Source organism: Heloderma suspectum, chromosome 1 (assembly GCF_057233095.1).
Source record: "Heloderma suspectum isolate Gila_16-S chromosome 1, 16-S_ref, whole genome shotgun sequence".
NCBI classification, from domain to species: domain Eukaryota; kingdom Metazoa; phylum Chordata; class Lepidosauria; order Squamata; family Helodermatidae; genus Heloderma; species Heloderma suspectum.
Window position 1 is genome coordinate 7,537,827 of NC_139458.1, and position 16,923 is coordinate 7,554,749.

The 16,923-nt window shown below is 48.8% G+C and overlaps 1 protein-coding gene across 2 annotated transcripts in view; it reads right to left on the reverse strand.

Moving 5' to 3' along the window:
• Positions 1-1,792: 1,792 nt before the first annotated feature.
• PTGER2 (prostaglandin E receptor 2) overlaps positions 1,793-16,923 on the reverse strand; it is a 32,294-nt gene continuing 17,163 nt past the window's right edge. Inside the window, exons 2-3 of one of the 2 annotated variants that reach the window (XR_014787852.1) lie at positions 15,980-16,921; positions 1,793-3,812 (exon numbers count right to left, since the gene is read on the reverse strand). Coding sequence is in view for 1 of the 2 variants with exons in the window: in XM_084834854.1 (XP_084690980.1) it covers positions 16,673-16,921 (249 nt within the window). In the remaining variant the exon portion in view is untranslated. Of the gene's footprint in view, positions 3,813-14,132; positions 16,922-16,923 lie in introns of those variants that run through there. The other variant, XM_084834854.1, reaches the window with a different exon arrangement.

Consider the following 16,923-nt stretch of genomic DNA (forward strand, 5'->3'; position numbering starts at 1 on the left):
TACTGGGAAAACCATAGCTTTGATTAGACGGACCTTTGTCGGCAAGGTGATGTCTCTGCTTCTTACTATGCTGTCTCGGTTTGCCATAGCTTTCCTCCCAAGGACCAAGCGTCTTTTAATGTCATGGCTACAGTCACCGTCTGCAGTGATCTTGGAGCCCAAGAAAGTAAAATCTGTCATTGCTTCCATTTCTTCCCCTTCTATATGCCAGGAAGTGATGGGGCCACATGCCATGATCTTCGTTTTTTTAATGTTGAGTTTCAAACCAGCTTTTGCACTCTCCTCTTTCACCCTCAACAACAGGCTCTTTAGATCCTCTTCGCCTTCTGCCATTAGGGTGGTATCATCTGCGTATCTGAGGTTGTTGATAACTCTCCCGACAATCTTAATTCCAACCTGTGATTCATCCAACCCGGCGTTTCTCATGATGTACTCTGCATATAAGTTAAATAAGCAGGGTGACAATATGCAGCCTTGTCGTACTCCTTTCCCAATTTTGAACCAATCAGTTGTTCCATGTCTGGTTCTTACTGTTGCTTCTTGACCGTCGTACAGGTTTCTCAGGAGACAGGTAAGGTGGTCTGGTACCCCCATCTCTTTAAGAATTTGCCAGAGTTTGTTGTGATCCACACAATCAAAGGCTTTAGCGTAGTCAATGAAGCAGAAATAGACGTTTTTCTGGAATTCTCTTGCTTTCTCCATGATCCAGCGAAAGTTGGTGATTTGATCTCTGCTGCACACTGTACCATGTGCTACAGACTGCGGTGGGTTGGGTCAAAATTCAGGGAAAGCCAGTGTGAAAAGATGGGTCTTGAGAAGACGTCTCAATGTCAGAACGGTGTGGGTTTGTCTAGTAGTCATGCGTTCCAGAGGGTAGGTGCTGGGACACATAGGTCACAATCCTATGCATGTTGGGAGTTGTAGGCCTTTTTCCCATCTAAACATGCATATGATTGCGCCCTAAAGGTTCTACTGCAAGGCAGCACCCTCAGAAATGCTCCCTGTGATGATGGCAAAGATCAGGCGGAGACATACAGGGTGAGGCAATTCCTGCTACTTATTCATCATGAATACTTATTTCGGTCAATGGTCCTACCTAGCACTAGACAGACAGACTTAGGGCGCAATCCTATGCATGTTTAGACAGAAAAAAGGCCTACAACTCCCAGCATGCCCCAGCCAGCCATGCTGGCTGGGGCATGCTGGGAGTTGTAGGCCTTTTTTTTCTGTCTAAACATGCATAGGATTTCGCCCTAATGCTGCCTTTCCCAATCCCACTTCAGCTATCCCACTGTGTACTGCAGCGGGTGGCCCTAGGCCACTTTTCCCTGTGGCCTGCCAGCCCAGGCAGCCCCAACCACAGCTGCAGGGCAAAGACCACTGTTCTGGCCCTGCTGTTTGGGCACTGGGGCAGTGGTCCCAATCGTGGCCTCAGCAGGCAGAGAGGATGCTTTCGCCTTCCCCTTTCTCAGGGACCCCAGAGCAGCCAGGATCACCGCTTCCCTGTTGGTGACATCAAAATATTACTTTGCTCGGTAGCATCTTCTGGAGAAGTCTCCTGTGCCCTTGGTGATCTCTTGTCCTCGGCCGTCTTTGCTCTGGCTGCACCCCTATGGCTGGAACTCTGTGCCTCTTCTGTCTTGCTTGTCCAATGTCTTCATTTAAAAAGCTTTTTGCAAACTTCTTCTCTGCTGCATTTTGTTCTGTAAACTTTGAAGGACAACCTGCGCAAGACATGGGAAATCTGGCACTGGATTATTTTTTATTTTATTTTTATTTTATGTTATTTTTTCCTTAAAAGCAGATTTGGGGAGGGTCCAAATTTGATAGGGACAGGGGTCAGGGTTTTTATCTTTCTTCCTGATATGAATCCCTGGCCCGATCTGCACCTCCAGTGGAAAGAAGAAGGGCTCCTAATAATATCATATAAGCATTAATTGGAGAGAAAGCAAATGAGAAAAGGGCAAACCTCTGAAGAAAAACCATAAGAAGTCCAGTAATTCCATACACAATGATGTCTAATGGATGAGGTCAGATTCTGTAGCCTTTTGGTCACTTACAACTCTGCAACTGTGGGATCTCCTTCCGGGTCCACACACCTTTTTTTGGCTCAGGCACTGCATCATAAATCAATAAAGCTCCCTTGACATTAATGGAATAGCTTCAGTTTGCACTCAACGGTTTTAAGTCCCATTAAAGTTCTCTCCAGCTTCAGCTTAAGAGCTCTGAATTTAATCTAATGTGCCTTGATGTTGGCGTAATCACACGTTTTATCCCTTCTGGCTTGGGTTTGCAACCTGTAACAGAGACAACTGATATAAAGGCATCTAATTGAGCAACCGCTGTTCTTTTTTTCCTGATTTGCTATTCCACAGGGGCCCAACAATCAATAGAGGCTTGGATGGAAAGGGTAAGATTATCTACTAGTTGCCTCTAGCAAATCTGATATTCGGCTTAAATGCATTGCCTTCCATCATTCCACCCAGGGGGAAACAGAAAGGGTGTCAAATTAGCCAAGAATTGGTTGCCTCTGTTTCAGTTAATCAGGGTGGCCATGTCCAAATCCACCCAAAGAAAGAGGAAATGCACCACCCAAAAAGAGGACAAAAAGGGAGACAGATTTTGGGTAAAATCTGCAAATTGTAATTTACATATATAGGCACACATTTAGAAATAATCACTATAATTTAAATGGAATTACAATTCTTTTCACCCTAGTGGGAAAGACTGTGACCGGTGTGGGTGCTCCACTTGTGCTAACTGTTCGTGGGCGACTTCAGGGCCCAGATCTTCCTTCTGACGGTTCTTTATCTTTGAATTGGGAAGCCCTTCAAACAGAGGACCCTCCTCTATAATGTGGGGTGCGGGCTTGCTTATTTGGTAGCCTCTACAATGTGTGTTTTTGCACCCGGTCGAGCTCATCCAAGATTGGGCCCTGCCAAGAGGAAAGTGGAAGGCAAAAGGAAGAGGGGCCGACCAAGGGCAAGATGGATGGATGATATCCTGGGGGTGACGGACTTGACCTTGGGGGAGCTGGGGGTGGCGACGGCCGACAGGAAGCTCTGGTGTGGGCTGGTCCATGAAGTCACGAAGAGTCGGAAGCGACTGACCGAATAAACAACAAAAAGAGGAAAACAAAGTTACCTCATGCAGTAGATCCTGAGTGCCTCAGGTAGGAGACAGATACACCTGATCCTTGGGGGACATAATCTACGAGAAGTTCTCCTGCACAAGACACTTTGAGATGAATGGGAGATGTGCAGGAGCCCTGCTGTACAGCCCCCATTCATTTCATTTTTTACATTTGTTTAAAAAAAGGAGAGCAAAGCAAATTATACCAAGAAGGAGGAGAAAAAGAAGGAGGAGAAAAAGGTCCAAGACTAGTGAAGAAACAAGTTATACAAAGTTTGTACAAAAACAACAGGGTTTTTTTTAAGGGTTATACAGGGGGAAAAAAAGAAAATGAACGAAAGTGAATGACAAATTGAGAAACACACTTGTACATTTGGAAATACAGAATTAATTCTGCAAAAATTAATAAAGTGGAAACACATTCCACTTTTGGCCTTTTTTCTTTGACACTAATAGAGTCCATTAATTGAGCTATGGATGTGAAACTCCATATTGGTTGGCTCCCATTCATGCAGCTGAAGCTTCCGAACTGTCTTCATTGCAGCAGGGCTTACGCAGAAGAACTTCCCAACGGATTGCCCCGGCTTCAATATGAGGAATGGGGGGGGGGGCAGGGGTCTGGATTTTCTACTTCAGCTGCTAAAATCTCCTGTAGCAGCCCTAAGCCACTCCAGAGGCTCCTGCCAGGATGAAACAACAGAAACATTGTAAATTGCAATCTCTTCCCAATGCTTTTTGCGTAACCCTGGCACCCACTGACAGCCGATGGGAAATTGCCCAGGCAGCCTGATCCTATGCATGCTGGCTCAAGCATGTCCCACTGACTTCATTGGGGACTTGCTCCCAGGTATGTTTACACAGGAATTTAGCCTGTGCAAACACAGGAATATTTAACACAGGAATATTTCCTCTTTTGGAAATATGCAGAGGCTCACACTCTGCCAAGCCTCCAGGGAACGTGCAAGTTGGACCTGCAACAAAATGTTGCAGCATAGAGGGCTGATGATCAGCCAGGTCCGCTTCCAGGATATGCCATTCCATTTCCCCATCTCCTGCAGTTTTCCGTCCTGCCATTCCAACAATCAGTCAGCATTCCACAGCCACTGAGCATGCTCAGACATCATTGGGGATGAGGGTGGGGGGAGGGCTTCCTCCCTGAGGGGTTTCACCCCCTAAGGATTTTGTGTACATCTGCTAACTTTGCCATTCTCCCAAGCCTGCTGATATCTCCCTCTTGTGGATGGATGGTACCATTCGGGTCATATAAGGAGTGGCATTTGGAGAACTGAGTTATTGTTCACTATCAATGTAAAGGGGAACAGTGGAAGCTGGTGGCAATGTTAGTGGGGCAGTGAATCTCCTCTGGGTTTCAGTCAGAACCAATCAGAATTCTAACGGCGCTTTCGAAGGAAGCACCTTGGAGAGCTCCTTTAGAGTTCACCAGCCTCCACTGGAGGGGAATAATAAGCAATGGCGTCAACATGGCAGGACTACGGGGCAGAGCTACAGGGCTCCACTCAGCCAAATGAGCCAGACGGGCCCCCAACGCAGCAGGGCTGGTTTACCACATTTTGAAGGAAGTGAAATAATTAAGCACATGACCGTCCAAAGTGAGACCTTCCAGTAAGACCATTAAGTCCAGAGTCTAAAATTGCATAACTGCACCACTGATAATAACAGCGTTACACAAAAGGCTTTATGTGCCCAAAGAACATTCGTTATTGGGCAGATTAGAAATGTAAACTAAAAAGTCAAGGCACACAAGGAACAGGGACTGGAGGGAGAAGGAAGTGGGGCGAGATCAGCTCTTCCAGGCCAGGTCAAGGTGGAGTGCTCCAAGTGGGCGTTTAAATGCACGCTGCGCCAGGCTGCTCTCCCCATGCTGGTGTCCTCGCTTGAAGGAAGCCCTTGCCCCTTTGGCCCAGGGATGGGGGCTGAGCATCCTCCCCCGTCCTCTGCAGTCCCAGGAAAACTGTTGGAGCCCGAAGTTCTTCCTGGGAGGGCGGGGGGGGGGAGCGAACTCCCTGCAACTGCTCCTCTTCTCGCCAGTGAAGTCCAGCCAGACGATGATGGCCCTTCTGTGAGAAAACCAACTCTGGCTAGTGAATGCACATTTAAAACCACTCTCCTCCAGCTTCCATCCCATATTTAACTTAATTTACACATGATTTGTAAAGGCTGAGGTCTATGCAACTAGGACTGCTCAAATTATCTCCTTTATACAGACCCAGTGCCAGAGAGGCACTTTTAGAGCTGGGCTGGGAGATCATGGAAGTCACAGGCTGCGGCAGCTTTTCATGGGCTGTATCACCTGTGTGTGTGTGTGTGTGTGTGTGTGTGCACGCCACATATTTAATAGTCCTTTATAGACCCTCCCCACTCTGTGCATAAGAAATTAGCATGGCAGGGAGACATGTGCTTGAACATGCACAGAGTGCCTTTGCTTTGCCTCACACCTGAGAAACCACAGCTCTCCCACATCTGGGCCGATCAACCAATTCATAGTTTTGAAATACTGAAATAGCTACAACCCTCCCTCCTCCCAGTTTAAAGTGGCAAAACGCACATGTGATGTTGCCAGTGGTGTCCTGTGCATGCATGCTTAAAATGATGTTTGGGTTTTCCTAAGTTCTGGACTGTGGCGTCCAGCTTTAATTTTGCTTCATTTCTTCAGATCAGCTTGCCGTGAAAGACTCAGGAGTGCAGTCTGTATGGAAAGCTGGCAACCCTTTCTGCTTCAGAATGGGCTTAAACCCTTGGTCCACTTTTCTTCTTCCTTTACGTGGCACAGAAAAGTCCTGGGCTACAAGTTGTTAGGTCAACGGTCACTGTCAATTTCCCGTTGCACGGGAACAGTCCGTCTTCTTTGCATTTGGATGGCCTTGCTGCTGGTTACGGCCACAGGTGCTGAAAAACCAATTGTGAACAGACCCCCCACCCCAATAGCTCAAACAGGATGGAAGTCAACACTTCTGGAACTGTCCGTGGGGAGGTATGGATATAAAAGGGAGTACAAAGGTGGCAGCTGCTTTTCAGAGGAAGCAATAAAAACAGGAGGTGAAGAAGAAGGAAAGAGTTGGGGCCGTGCAAAGATGAGCCAAGTGGATCCAAGGTTGGCCAGTGAAGAGGGGGGCAGCCAAGTGGGCTTAATGGGGAAGAAGCTGGGTCTGTATAAAGGAGATAATTTTAGTAGTCCTGATTGCATATACCTCAGCCTTTACAAGGCAGGATTTGTGTGCAAAAGCCCTTACTGGCACTACATCTGGCAGGGGGCCAGGCACTTTCCACACAGTGGTGCCCCCCCCCAAAGCAGTGCACCCCCTTTACTTTCACCCAAATACATATATTTGCCTGCTGGATTTTCATCCCAATTCTCAGCTCAAATTCCTTGGGTGGCCAGGTGTTCTCTTTTACAAAGGACAGTCCTCTATTTGAAGGGCTGCCAGAGGACCGCCCTGTATTTCAAAGGCATTCTCTGTTGGAAAGGCTCCTTGCAGCCCATTCCTCTTCCTAGCACAGCTGTGCATCTATGGTGATTGGCTTACCTCTGGGTAAGCTGCAAGACCCCACTTCAGGACCATGGCATTTTGGGAAGAGAGATTTAAGCTTTCCCCACTCCTGTTGTCATGCCAAAATTCCCACCCCTCGTGGGAGGGGTGTTAAGAAAAGAAAAAAATGAGCTGTTTATTTCTCTTTTTAAACCCCCTGCCAGGGGTGGGGGGAATTTCAGGATGAAAACAGGAGGGGGGAAAGCTTAAGTCCCCTCTCCCGAATCGCCACGGTCCTGGACTGGGGCTGTGCGTGCTTCCTCAGAGATAAGCCAGTCACGCATGTACACATAGCTGTGCTAACTGGGCTCACAAGGTGATAAAGCCGGGCTGCTGTCAAATGAGGCATGGAGCCGGGCGGAGGGGCAGAGGCCACTGCGAGGAATGGCTGGGTTTCAGGCCGCTCTTGCCAGGCTTCTAGTACCCCTTTCAGACATGCCACGCAGAACCCACACTGCTGGGTTCGCACATCACGACAAACCACCCCGAAAACAAGCTATCCGAAAACACCCAGCAAGAAGCCATGGGTTCTCAGGGTGGCCCATGGTGCTGGGTTCGGACAGCACGACAAGGTGCTCGGAGACAAACAAGGGCGACAAACCACCGTGGGCTGTTGTGTTGTGCAAACCAGGCATTGTCTTCCACGCTCTGGTGAGATGTCCTGTATTTCTCTTGATAGAAGAATAATTATTTCTGAATTTGCATCTACACATGTAAATTAGCATGGACACTTTTTTATGCAAATTGCAGTCCTCTTTTGGTGATTCATAAGTGGCCATCCTAGGGAGAACAGGAACATACTGCATGTAGCGGGAAAAGTACTCGCACCGTGTGTGTGGTGGGGAGAGATGCAGGACAGGCCCTTAATGAAATCCACACCCCCCTTGAACCCCTCCTCCCATTTTAGCAAAATCAGCGGTGGGTGGAGCCAAAGGCAAAGGGGGCGGGGTCAAAGTGTAACACTTTTCTTCAGCATCTCTAAAGGGATTCACAGTAAAAGCCTTGTACAGGGACAATTAACATATAGCAATTTAATTTCTTAATTAAAGACAATAATAATGCACGTGTAATAATTTTATATGGATGATATTCTGGAAGTGACGGACTCGACCTTGGGGGAGCTGCGGGTGGCGACGGCCAAGAGGAAGCTGTGGCGTGGGCTGGTCCATGAAGTCACGAAGAGTCGGAAGCGACTGACCGAATAAACAACAACAATAATTTTACATGCATAACAATTCACTTATCACCAAAACAATAAAACAGAGCACAGCCCTCCCAAAGTTCTGTCTTTAGCTTGAGTCCACAACAAAAAAATATAAATAAAACTTCTCTCTCAAGCTTGATTTTTCTGCTGTCTGAAGGAAGGAAAAAACAGTCTCTACACAGTTCACTCCAGCTCTGCAGCAAACTTCTCAAAATGGAGCAGGATCCAGCAACACAGCTTGTTAAACAGCCCTGTCTGAAGGGTTCAGGGCCTGACAGAGACGAGACAGCTAATTTCATCCACGCTGCATTTTGGTAACTGCCTAAAATGGTGGCCACTCCCCATCTCACGCCTTTACTGAGTGTGTGCAGGAATATTCCCACTCAGAATTCTTAAAGAAAAATATGCCAATGGGTTGCAAAAGTACCAGCAAATTTGAGCTTAGAGCGCTTCCTGCCAGGAACGCTGCCTTGGGCGAGGCACTTCAACCTTTCAGAATGGGGGAAAAGGCCACACAGAAGTTGGGAAGCCACCAGAGCTCGGGCATGCGTGGAGAAAGGGGTGGGGCCCGGGGAAGCAGAGCGGCCCTCTGGGAATCCCAGAGGCCCGGATTGGGACCCCAGGTGGGCCGGATTTGGCCTGCGGGCCTGAGGTTCAACACCCCTGGCCTAGTGCCTTAAAGGAGGGCAAAGGCAGGAATGAGCAGTGCTCGAGCTCTGCAGTCCAAGCAGGATTGTCTCCCAGCGGTGGTGGCTCTGAAGATGCTGGGCTCCCTCAGAGAGAGTGGCCTCAGTTGGCCACCTTAAAGTAGAAGGGGCGGGTGCACACAGGCTGCGGATTCCCTCAAGCGGCCCCCATCTCGTGGGTGCCCCAGGCAAACGGAGAATAGCGCCGCTCCTCAGGTGAGGCACTGCCTTCAGTCTCAGGCACCCCGCAAATGCCCAGCCTCACCACGCTCTACCGCACGATTGGGGAACATTGTTTTCTGCCAAGGGTTGCATTCCCTCAGGGCTGGTCTGTCAGGGGCAGTGCATGCTGGGGTGGGCAGGGTCAGATCCAGCAGTGGGAGTAGCCAGAGCCAAAAGCGGGCGAAGTTTGAAACTAGGCAGAGGCCCACATGCAAATCTCCGGCCACAGGCTCCTCCACTATTCTCCCAGGCTCCATGGCCTGGGAGCCCAGCTAGGCTAACACTTCTGCTGCCCCGGCTGTTGCAGAATAGGCCTAATAAAGGCTTGGAGGCCACACCCCAAATGCCCCCAGCCAATCACACTGGCTAGAGGTGTGGCCTCTTTCCTCAACTTTGAGTAGTACCATCTCTGAGGTCCAGCAAGGATCTAGGGTGGCCAGGTGTCCTACTTTACTGAGGACTGTCCTCTAGTTTGGAGAGCTAGCAGAGTGTCCTGTATTTGAAGAGGTAGATCTGTATTAGGACCAATGCTTTTCAACCTGTTCATAAACGAACCGGAATTAGGAATGAGCAGTGAATTGGCCAAGTTTGCTGATGACACCAAATTATTTAGGGTGGTTGAAACAAAAATGGGATTGTGAAGAGCTCCAAAAGGATCTCTCCAAACTGGGAGAATGGGCATCTAAATGGCGAATGCTGTTCAGTGTAAGGAAGTGTAAAGTGATGCATGTTGGCACAAAATCCCAACTTCAAGTATAGCCTGATGAGAACTGAAGTAGCCGTGACCGACCAAGAAATAAATTTTGGGGTTGTGGTGGACAGCTCAATTAAATGTCAACCCAGTGCGCGGCCTCTGTAAAAAGGGTAAACTGCATAGAATCATAGAACGGTGGGGTTGGAAGGGGCCTACAAGGCCATCGAGTCCAACCCCCTGCTCAGTGCAGGAATCCAAGTCAGAGCATCCCCGACAGATGGCTGTCCAGCCTCATCTTGAATGCCTCCAGCATGGGAGAGCCCACCATCTCCCTAGGTAAGTACCTCCCATGTTAAGTATAATTAGAGAAGGAATTGAGAATTAAACTGCCAATATCATACTGCCCGTATACAAATCTCTGGTGTGAGCACACTTGGAATACTGTGTACAGTTCTGGTCACCACACCTAAAAAAAGATACTATAGTGCTGGAAAAAGTGCAGAAAAGGGCAACTAAAATGATCAAGGGGGTGGAGCATCTCCCCTATGAGGGAAGGTTACAACAGCTGGGATTGTTTAGCCTGGAAAAAAGGAGGGTAAAGGGAGACATGACAGAGGTCTACAAAATTATGCAGGGTGTGGAGAATGTGGATAGGCGACATTTTTCTCCCTCTCTCAAAATACTAGAACCCAGTGGGGTCATCCAAGAAGCTGACTGCTGGGAGATTCAGGACAGATCAAAGGAAGTTCTTCATCACACAGCATGTAGTTAAACTATGGAATTTGCTACCACGGGATGTAGTGATGGCCACCAATTTGGATGGCTTTGAAAGGGGGTTGGACAAACTCCTGGAGGGAAAGGCTGTCAATGGCTACTAGTCCTGATGGTTATGTGCTCCCTCCAGTATCAGAGGCAGTGAGCCTTTGTACACCCGTTGCTGGGGAACATGGGCGGGAGGGTGCTGTTGCGCTCATGCCCTGCTTGAGAGTTCCCGGCTGACAGCTGGTTGGCCACGGTGTGAGCAGAATGCTGGACTAGGTGGACCCTGGGTCTGAGCCAGCAGGGCTGTTCTGATGTTCTAGTCATGAGGAAGGGGAGCAGCAGGGTCTGAATCTATTGTGAGGGGAAGTTGCCTATTCACACTTCGCACCTGGCAGCAGCCAGAGCAAGCACACAGGGCGTCTAGTCAGGTTTCTCCGCTATGGTGAGATGTATTGTATTTCTATTATAAATCATAGCCATTATTTCTCAATGTGCATTGGTACCTCTGCATTTGTATTTGCATATGTTATGCGAATCGATGTCCTCTTTTTTGATGACGCAGAGTGCCCACCCTATTCCTCCTGACTGGCAGCTGGGAAGAGGCAGTCTCCCCTCACACTCTCTGGAACTTCTGCAATATATGCGGGCATCCTCTCCACCTCATAAAGATAAGCGCTTGGCCAGCTGCAAATTACTGGGTCTGATTCCGGACACACTGCAGACATTTATAGCACATGAGCTTCAAGCGACATCACACCCTCTGGGGGTAACGGTAGTTCCCACTCATTGCAGTTGCAAGCAACGTTTCACGTTAACGCTGCCTGAGCCGCAACTGCGTCGGTTGCACAATATCCCTCCCCGTCCACCCACCCACATTTTGCAAAGGGCAACGTACATCCTGTGAATCTTGGCCACCAGCCAGCCACTCTCCCATCAAGGCCGACTGAAACGGTGTATATTAATGATGGGGCTCCCTTGGAGTCGCACCCTGCACAGAGGTTAATGGTGGCCAAAGTACACAGTCATAAATATTTTTATAGCGCGCAGTCTGCCGGGCAGCCTTTTGAAAAATGGCATGTTACTGTCATGTAGCCTAAGCCTTTGCACGTTTCCTGAGAAGTAAGTTCCACGGAGATTGGTGGGACGTCCTCCTAGGTAAGCAGGCCTCAAACCACAGCCTCAAAACCTCTTCTAAGAAAGGGAACCTAACCCTCTGCATTCAAGCCTCAAAATGGGGTTGGGTGTTTCCCTTTTGTGAGAGCAGATCTTTCTAAACTTACAGCCCAATCCTATTCCTTTAACCTGGGAACTATGCCATTAATGGGGGTGAAAGTCTCTTTTTATAGGATTTTTGTCATTCAGCCTTCAAATCCCAGCTGGATTATTTAGAGTTTAAAAATACCAGAGTGCTTTTATAGAAGACTTTCTTTTCATTCCCCTCCCCCTTTAACTGAGAAAGAAAATCCTGCTTCGCCTTAATAAGCGAGTAATTGAGACCATTTTCAACTTTATTTTCCCCCTTGTTACGTAAAATTTGTCAGTATTGTTTGGTAATGGCCGATTGAAACCTTGCCTTTCCTATGAGCTCATTAACAGGGCAATCCTATACCTACCTAACCCTGTTGAGTTACTTCCCAATCTTTAGGATTGCATCCTAAAGGCGTAATCCTATGCATGTTTAGGCAGGAAAAAGTCCTAGACCTCCCAGCATGCCCCAGCCATGCTAGGAGTTGTGGATGTTTTTCTGTCTACACATGCATAGGATTGTGGCCTAAGAGGCCTTAAAGGAGCTGCTATTCCCTCTCCCTCAGCACACAACACCCCACCCCCATTTTGCAGTATGGGGATAGTATTAATGGCCTACTTTACAGGGTCATTGTAAAGATTTCAAGCTGTTTTATTCAGTGTGGTTTCCATGCTCAAAATGCTCCCATGACTGCAAAGTAGGAAACAGCAAGAGGCAGCAGGAAGAAGGCAGGACAAAGCAGGGACAAGCAGGAGAAGCCACAGCTGCCTCATATCCTGCTGCTTTGCAGAACGTGAGAGGACAGTAATCCTGGGCCCAAATCAGGGCTGGCGTCAAGGGTGGGCATGGCTGGGCACCTGCCGAGGGTCCACACTCCAGCAGGGGCACACTGACTAAAGCTCTCTGGAATTTCTCTTCCCCTTCGCCATGGCAATCTTGCTCTTTCACCTGCCTCTCGCTCTGGCCCAGACAACGGAGGGAGGTGGTGAGGCAGAGGAGGAGCAGACGCCACGGCCTCCTCGCTCCCTGGCTCTCTGCCCGTCAAGCCAGCAAGTGGGAGCCCGGAGGAGAAAGGGGAGGAGGAGCCAGAGAGCAGCTGGTGACCATGGCGGTGAGCAGGGAGACTCCCGGAGGGAGGGGGCCCGGCGAGGGCGTCTTGCCCAAGGGACCACACAGACCTGGAGCAGGCCCTGGCCCAAGTCAACCCTAGATGGTATGGTACTGGGATGTTGCAAGGGCCACTCTTAGAATGCTGTGTATCATTCTGGTCACCGCACCTGTAGAACTGGAAAACGTGCAGAAAAGGGCAACTAAAATGATCAAGGGGGCCGGAGCATCTCCCCTATGAGGGTTTAGCTTAGAAAAAAGGTAAGTGAGGGGAGACGTGCAGAGGTGTACAAAATTATGCATGGTGCAGAGAAAGTGGAGAGGGAGACATTTTTCTCCCTCTGTCATGATACTAGAACCCAATGGGGTCATCCCACGAAGCTGACTGGCGAGATTCAGGACAGAACAAAGGACTTCTTCACACAGCGCATAAACTATGGAATTCGCTGCCACAGGATGTAGTGATGGCCACCAATTTGGATGGCTTTAAAAGGGGGTTAGACACATTCCCGGAGAAGGCTATCAATGGCTACTACTCCTGATGGCTATACGCTGCCTCCAGTATCAGAGGCAGTGAGCCTATGTACACCTGTTGCTGGGGAATGTGGGCAGGAGGGTCCTATTGTACTCATGTCCTGCTTGTGGGTTTCCCAGTGGAGCGGCTGGTTGGCCACTGTGTGAACAGAATTTTTCTGTCTAAACCCTCATTCATTCCATTTCTATACCACCCCATAGCCGAAACTCTCTGGATGGTTCACAAAAAATTAAAACCCATTAAGGGTGTAATCCTATGCATGTTTAGACAGAAGAAAGTCCTACAACAGCTATGCTGGCTGAGGAATGCTGGGAGTTGTAGGACTTTCTTCTGTCTAAACATGCATAGGATCGCACCCTAGAATACGTGATGCATAGGATTGCGTCATCAGTCTCTCTTCACAACTGGGTGTGGGGGGGTGTTGGAAGGGGACAATGCTCTCTGTTGCTGCCCCAGAACAGCAGCACCCCCTTCCGCCAGCTGTTTGATTGGCTCCCTCTTTCCTGGCATTCCAAATAGAATCAGGCAGATGTCTCTTTTATTCTGCTTTTGGGAATTAACCCTACCACACATCTTTGTTGTTTCAGTGTTACTTTATTTATTGATGAAGATTTTTAAAAAATGAGACCAGGACAAAAATGGGTAGGCATTATAACGTAGGTGAACCAAAAAGGCAGTGGGGCAGATATTGTCTTGGAATGCATTGTGCCAAAATGGTTTCGGTATTCATTTTAGTTTTGGCTTTGAAATAAAAATTTAGTCTATAATTTTAAAATGCTTTGTACACTGCTCTGGGAGCAGCAGCTGCGAACTAGTTTAGAAATCTTGGAAAGAAAGAAAGAAAGAAAGGGAGGGAGGGAGGGAGGGAGGGAGGGAGGGAGGGAGGGAGAAAGAAAGAAAGAAAGAACCAAACAATTAAAATATTGCTGCTGTTGTTGATGACGATAATAATATTCATGCAAATGGTGCCTTACAAAATAGAATCCAGACACAATTAGAATTATGAAGGCAACTCTTTATTATAATAATGTTCTACTTTTTTAAAAAAATACAGAAATACAAAACACACATCACATTTTATATGTTGATTACTTCCATACACACAACACACTCCCCATATATACTTTCATCAATCTGCACATCAAGCAAGTAGAAAATTCTTTACGAAGTAAACAGGCTGCAAATCCTTCATCCATCTTACACTGTCTTTGGTTTCCTATGCACAAGGCTACACACACACAAACACACAAAATTGGCCTTATGTCCCAGGACACTTTGTCAGAATGTTGTGTAAAGGAAAGCGACATTCTGCAACCTGTATTCATTTTTTTAACTCAGTGGGACTTCCTTCTGAACAGGCATGCATAGGAGCATATATATATATGGCACACAAGGAAAAAACACAATGCAAAAGACAAAAAAAGTTGAACCTCTTGTCCATATTTCTTAACAAAAACAGAATTAAAAAATTAACAAATCCCCCCCCCCCCCATTTTAAATACCATACAGCTTCATATAGAAACAACAGCTTGGATCCTAAGATAACTCACAAAAGTTCATGAAGGACTGTTTCTGACCCCTCCTCTCCCCTGCACCACCCTGCCCCCTCCCACCAAAAAGCCCCCGCTGGTGGGTCGAGGCTCTCCTGAACAATGTAATGGGGTGTGAAGGGATGCTGTGGGGAGGGGAGGTTAGGAGACTTTCAATGGAGGCTGGTAGCTCCAATGACAGTGGGGCAGTGAATCCACTCCAGGTTTCAGTCAGAACAGTAAAGGAGCTGTCCAAGAGGGACCTTGGAGAGCTCCTTTAGAGTTCTGACTGAAACCCAGAGCAGATTTACTGCCCCACTGACATCGGAGCTGCCTGCCTCTGCTGGAGACTTTCCTTCTGTGGACATCCTAGGGGCAGAGGTGCACAGCCCATGGCTGCTCCTAGTGCAGCTCATGGGCCCCACCCACTTTCCTGCTGCTCAGCTGGACTTGTGGTGGGGCGATGCAGTCTTGCTGGGAGGTGGGACAGGTGAAAGCGCCCCCGCTTGCTAAATCGCTGTTCTTCCATTGCTACTAGTGATGGAGAAGCACTGATTTCTCTGGAAATTGCTGGGGGTTCGGAGAGGCCTGTAAGAGTGAGTCTGTAAGCAGAGAAAAGTGCACGCACGCGCGTGTGTGTGGGGAGTGTGTGCGCGCTCACATATGCGCTCATGTCCATCCCCTGGCCCCACATCTGCTATCAGATGTGGCCTTGGGAGGCAAAAAGTCTGTGCACCTCTCCTGTCCTATGGTGCACGGAGCACAGCTGTCTACCCTTGGGGGCCTTCTATCACATAAGGCAGTATATAAATGTAAATAATAAATAAATAAATAAAAATAAGAAGAGCTACAGGGGGTGTCCTCACTGGTCACTTTTGTGCACTGGTGAATTACGCCCCCTGCCCTCAGGCACGTACGAGCATCTCCTGTCCTGATTTGTGTTCCATACTGAGAATTCAGGAGGTCAGGTCTGGCAAGATCCGAGTACACTATTCAGCCCGCTCAAGGTTGTGGCACAAGGTATTTCACAACCAAGTTGACCCGAATTCACAGCAGCACTGAAAATGTCGAGCTGTTAATTGCAGTACTTATACAACAGAGTTAAAGATTCAGTTAAGGCAAAGACTTCCCCAACCTGGTGCCCTCCAGACGCGTTGGACTGCAACTCCCACCATTCCCAGTCTGGGAATGATGGGAGTTGCAGTCTGACACATCTGGAGGGCACCAGGTTGGGGGAGGCTGGTTGAAGGTATCCAAGGCTAATGTAGGTTTGATCGCTCTTTCGCCATCAACCGAATACGGTTCCACTCCTACCTGCTTCTGCAGTTCAGCTGTGGTTTGCGGTCACAGCAAATCCCTACCGCGGATGGAGGTGGCTTCGCCCTCGCCTCAGCATCCTAATGCCATCGGACAACCACGTATACAGCGTGCACCCTCAGCTTCGTGCTGGTCCCAGACTTTGCGAGAGCGAAGGACCAGGGAACGAGGACAGCTCCGGAGACTGACCGTTTTGCTTATGTTCCTGGGTCTTCAAGGAGGTAGTTCTCTCCCTCCCTGATCACCACGCCCAGGTTCAGTCCCCGGCATCTCCACGGAAGGCTGGGAAGAAAGACCCCCGCCTGAATCCCCGGAGAGCCACTGCTGCCCATCAGCGGAGGCGATCCTGAGCTAGAAGGACTAGCGGTCTCGCTTTGCAGAAGGCCGCCTCCCATGCTCCCTTCATATCCACTGGTCGAGTCTACCACTGTCATCCAGGTATTTCCCGATGGGCTGCCAGGATGGAGACATGCTGGACGATCCTCCCAGAGGCCCCCCTCCCCGACAGATGTAGGACAGCGTATGATCAGACTGGCTGCCGAATACTTCCAGGACCACTGGGCATGTTAACCCGAAAGCACTAAATTCCAGTTGTGGTTCTGTCATTACCCCGAGCAGCTGTTCGGAGACAGGCTTCCAAACACCTTCCCCAAAAGCACAGGGTGGGGGGGGGCACACAGAGGGGACGGACTACTGTCTGCAAACGGCAACCTGTCCGACGGGCTTTGGTTTGGCGAGAGGAGGGCCCGGCCTGTCCTCAGTCCGTGACTTGAAGAGCCCCTGGCAACACAGCACAGACCGCATCAGGCGGAGGACGGAGGGACGCAGGATGGCGAACACCCAGGGGTCAATGATGGAATTCATGGACAGGAACCGCAGCGCCCGAAGGTCCTCCTTGTAATCTTTATTTTGCGTAAAACTGTTCATGAAGGCACGGATCT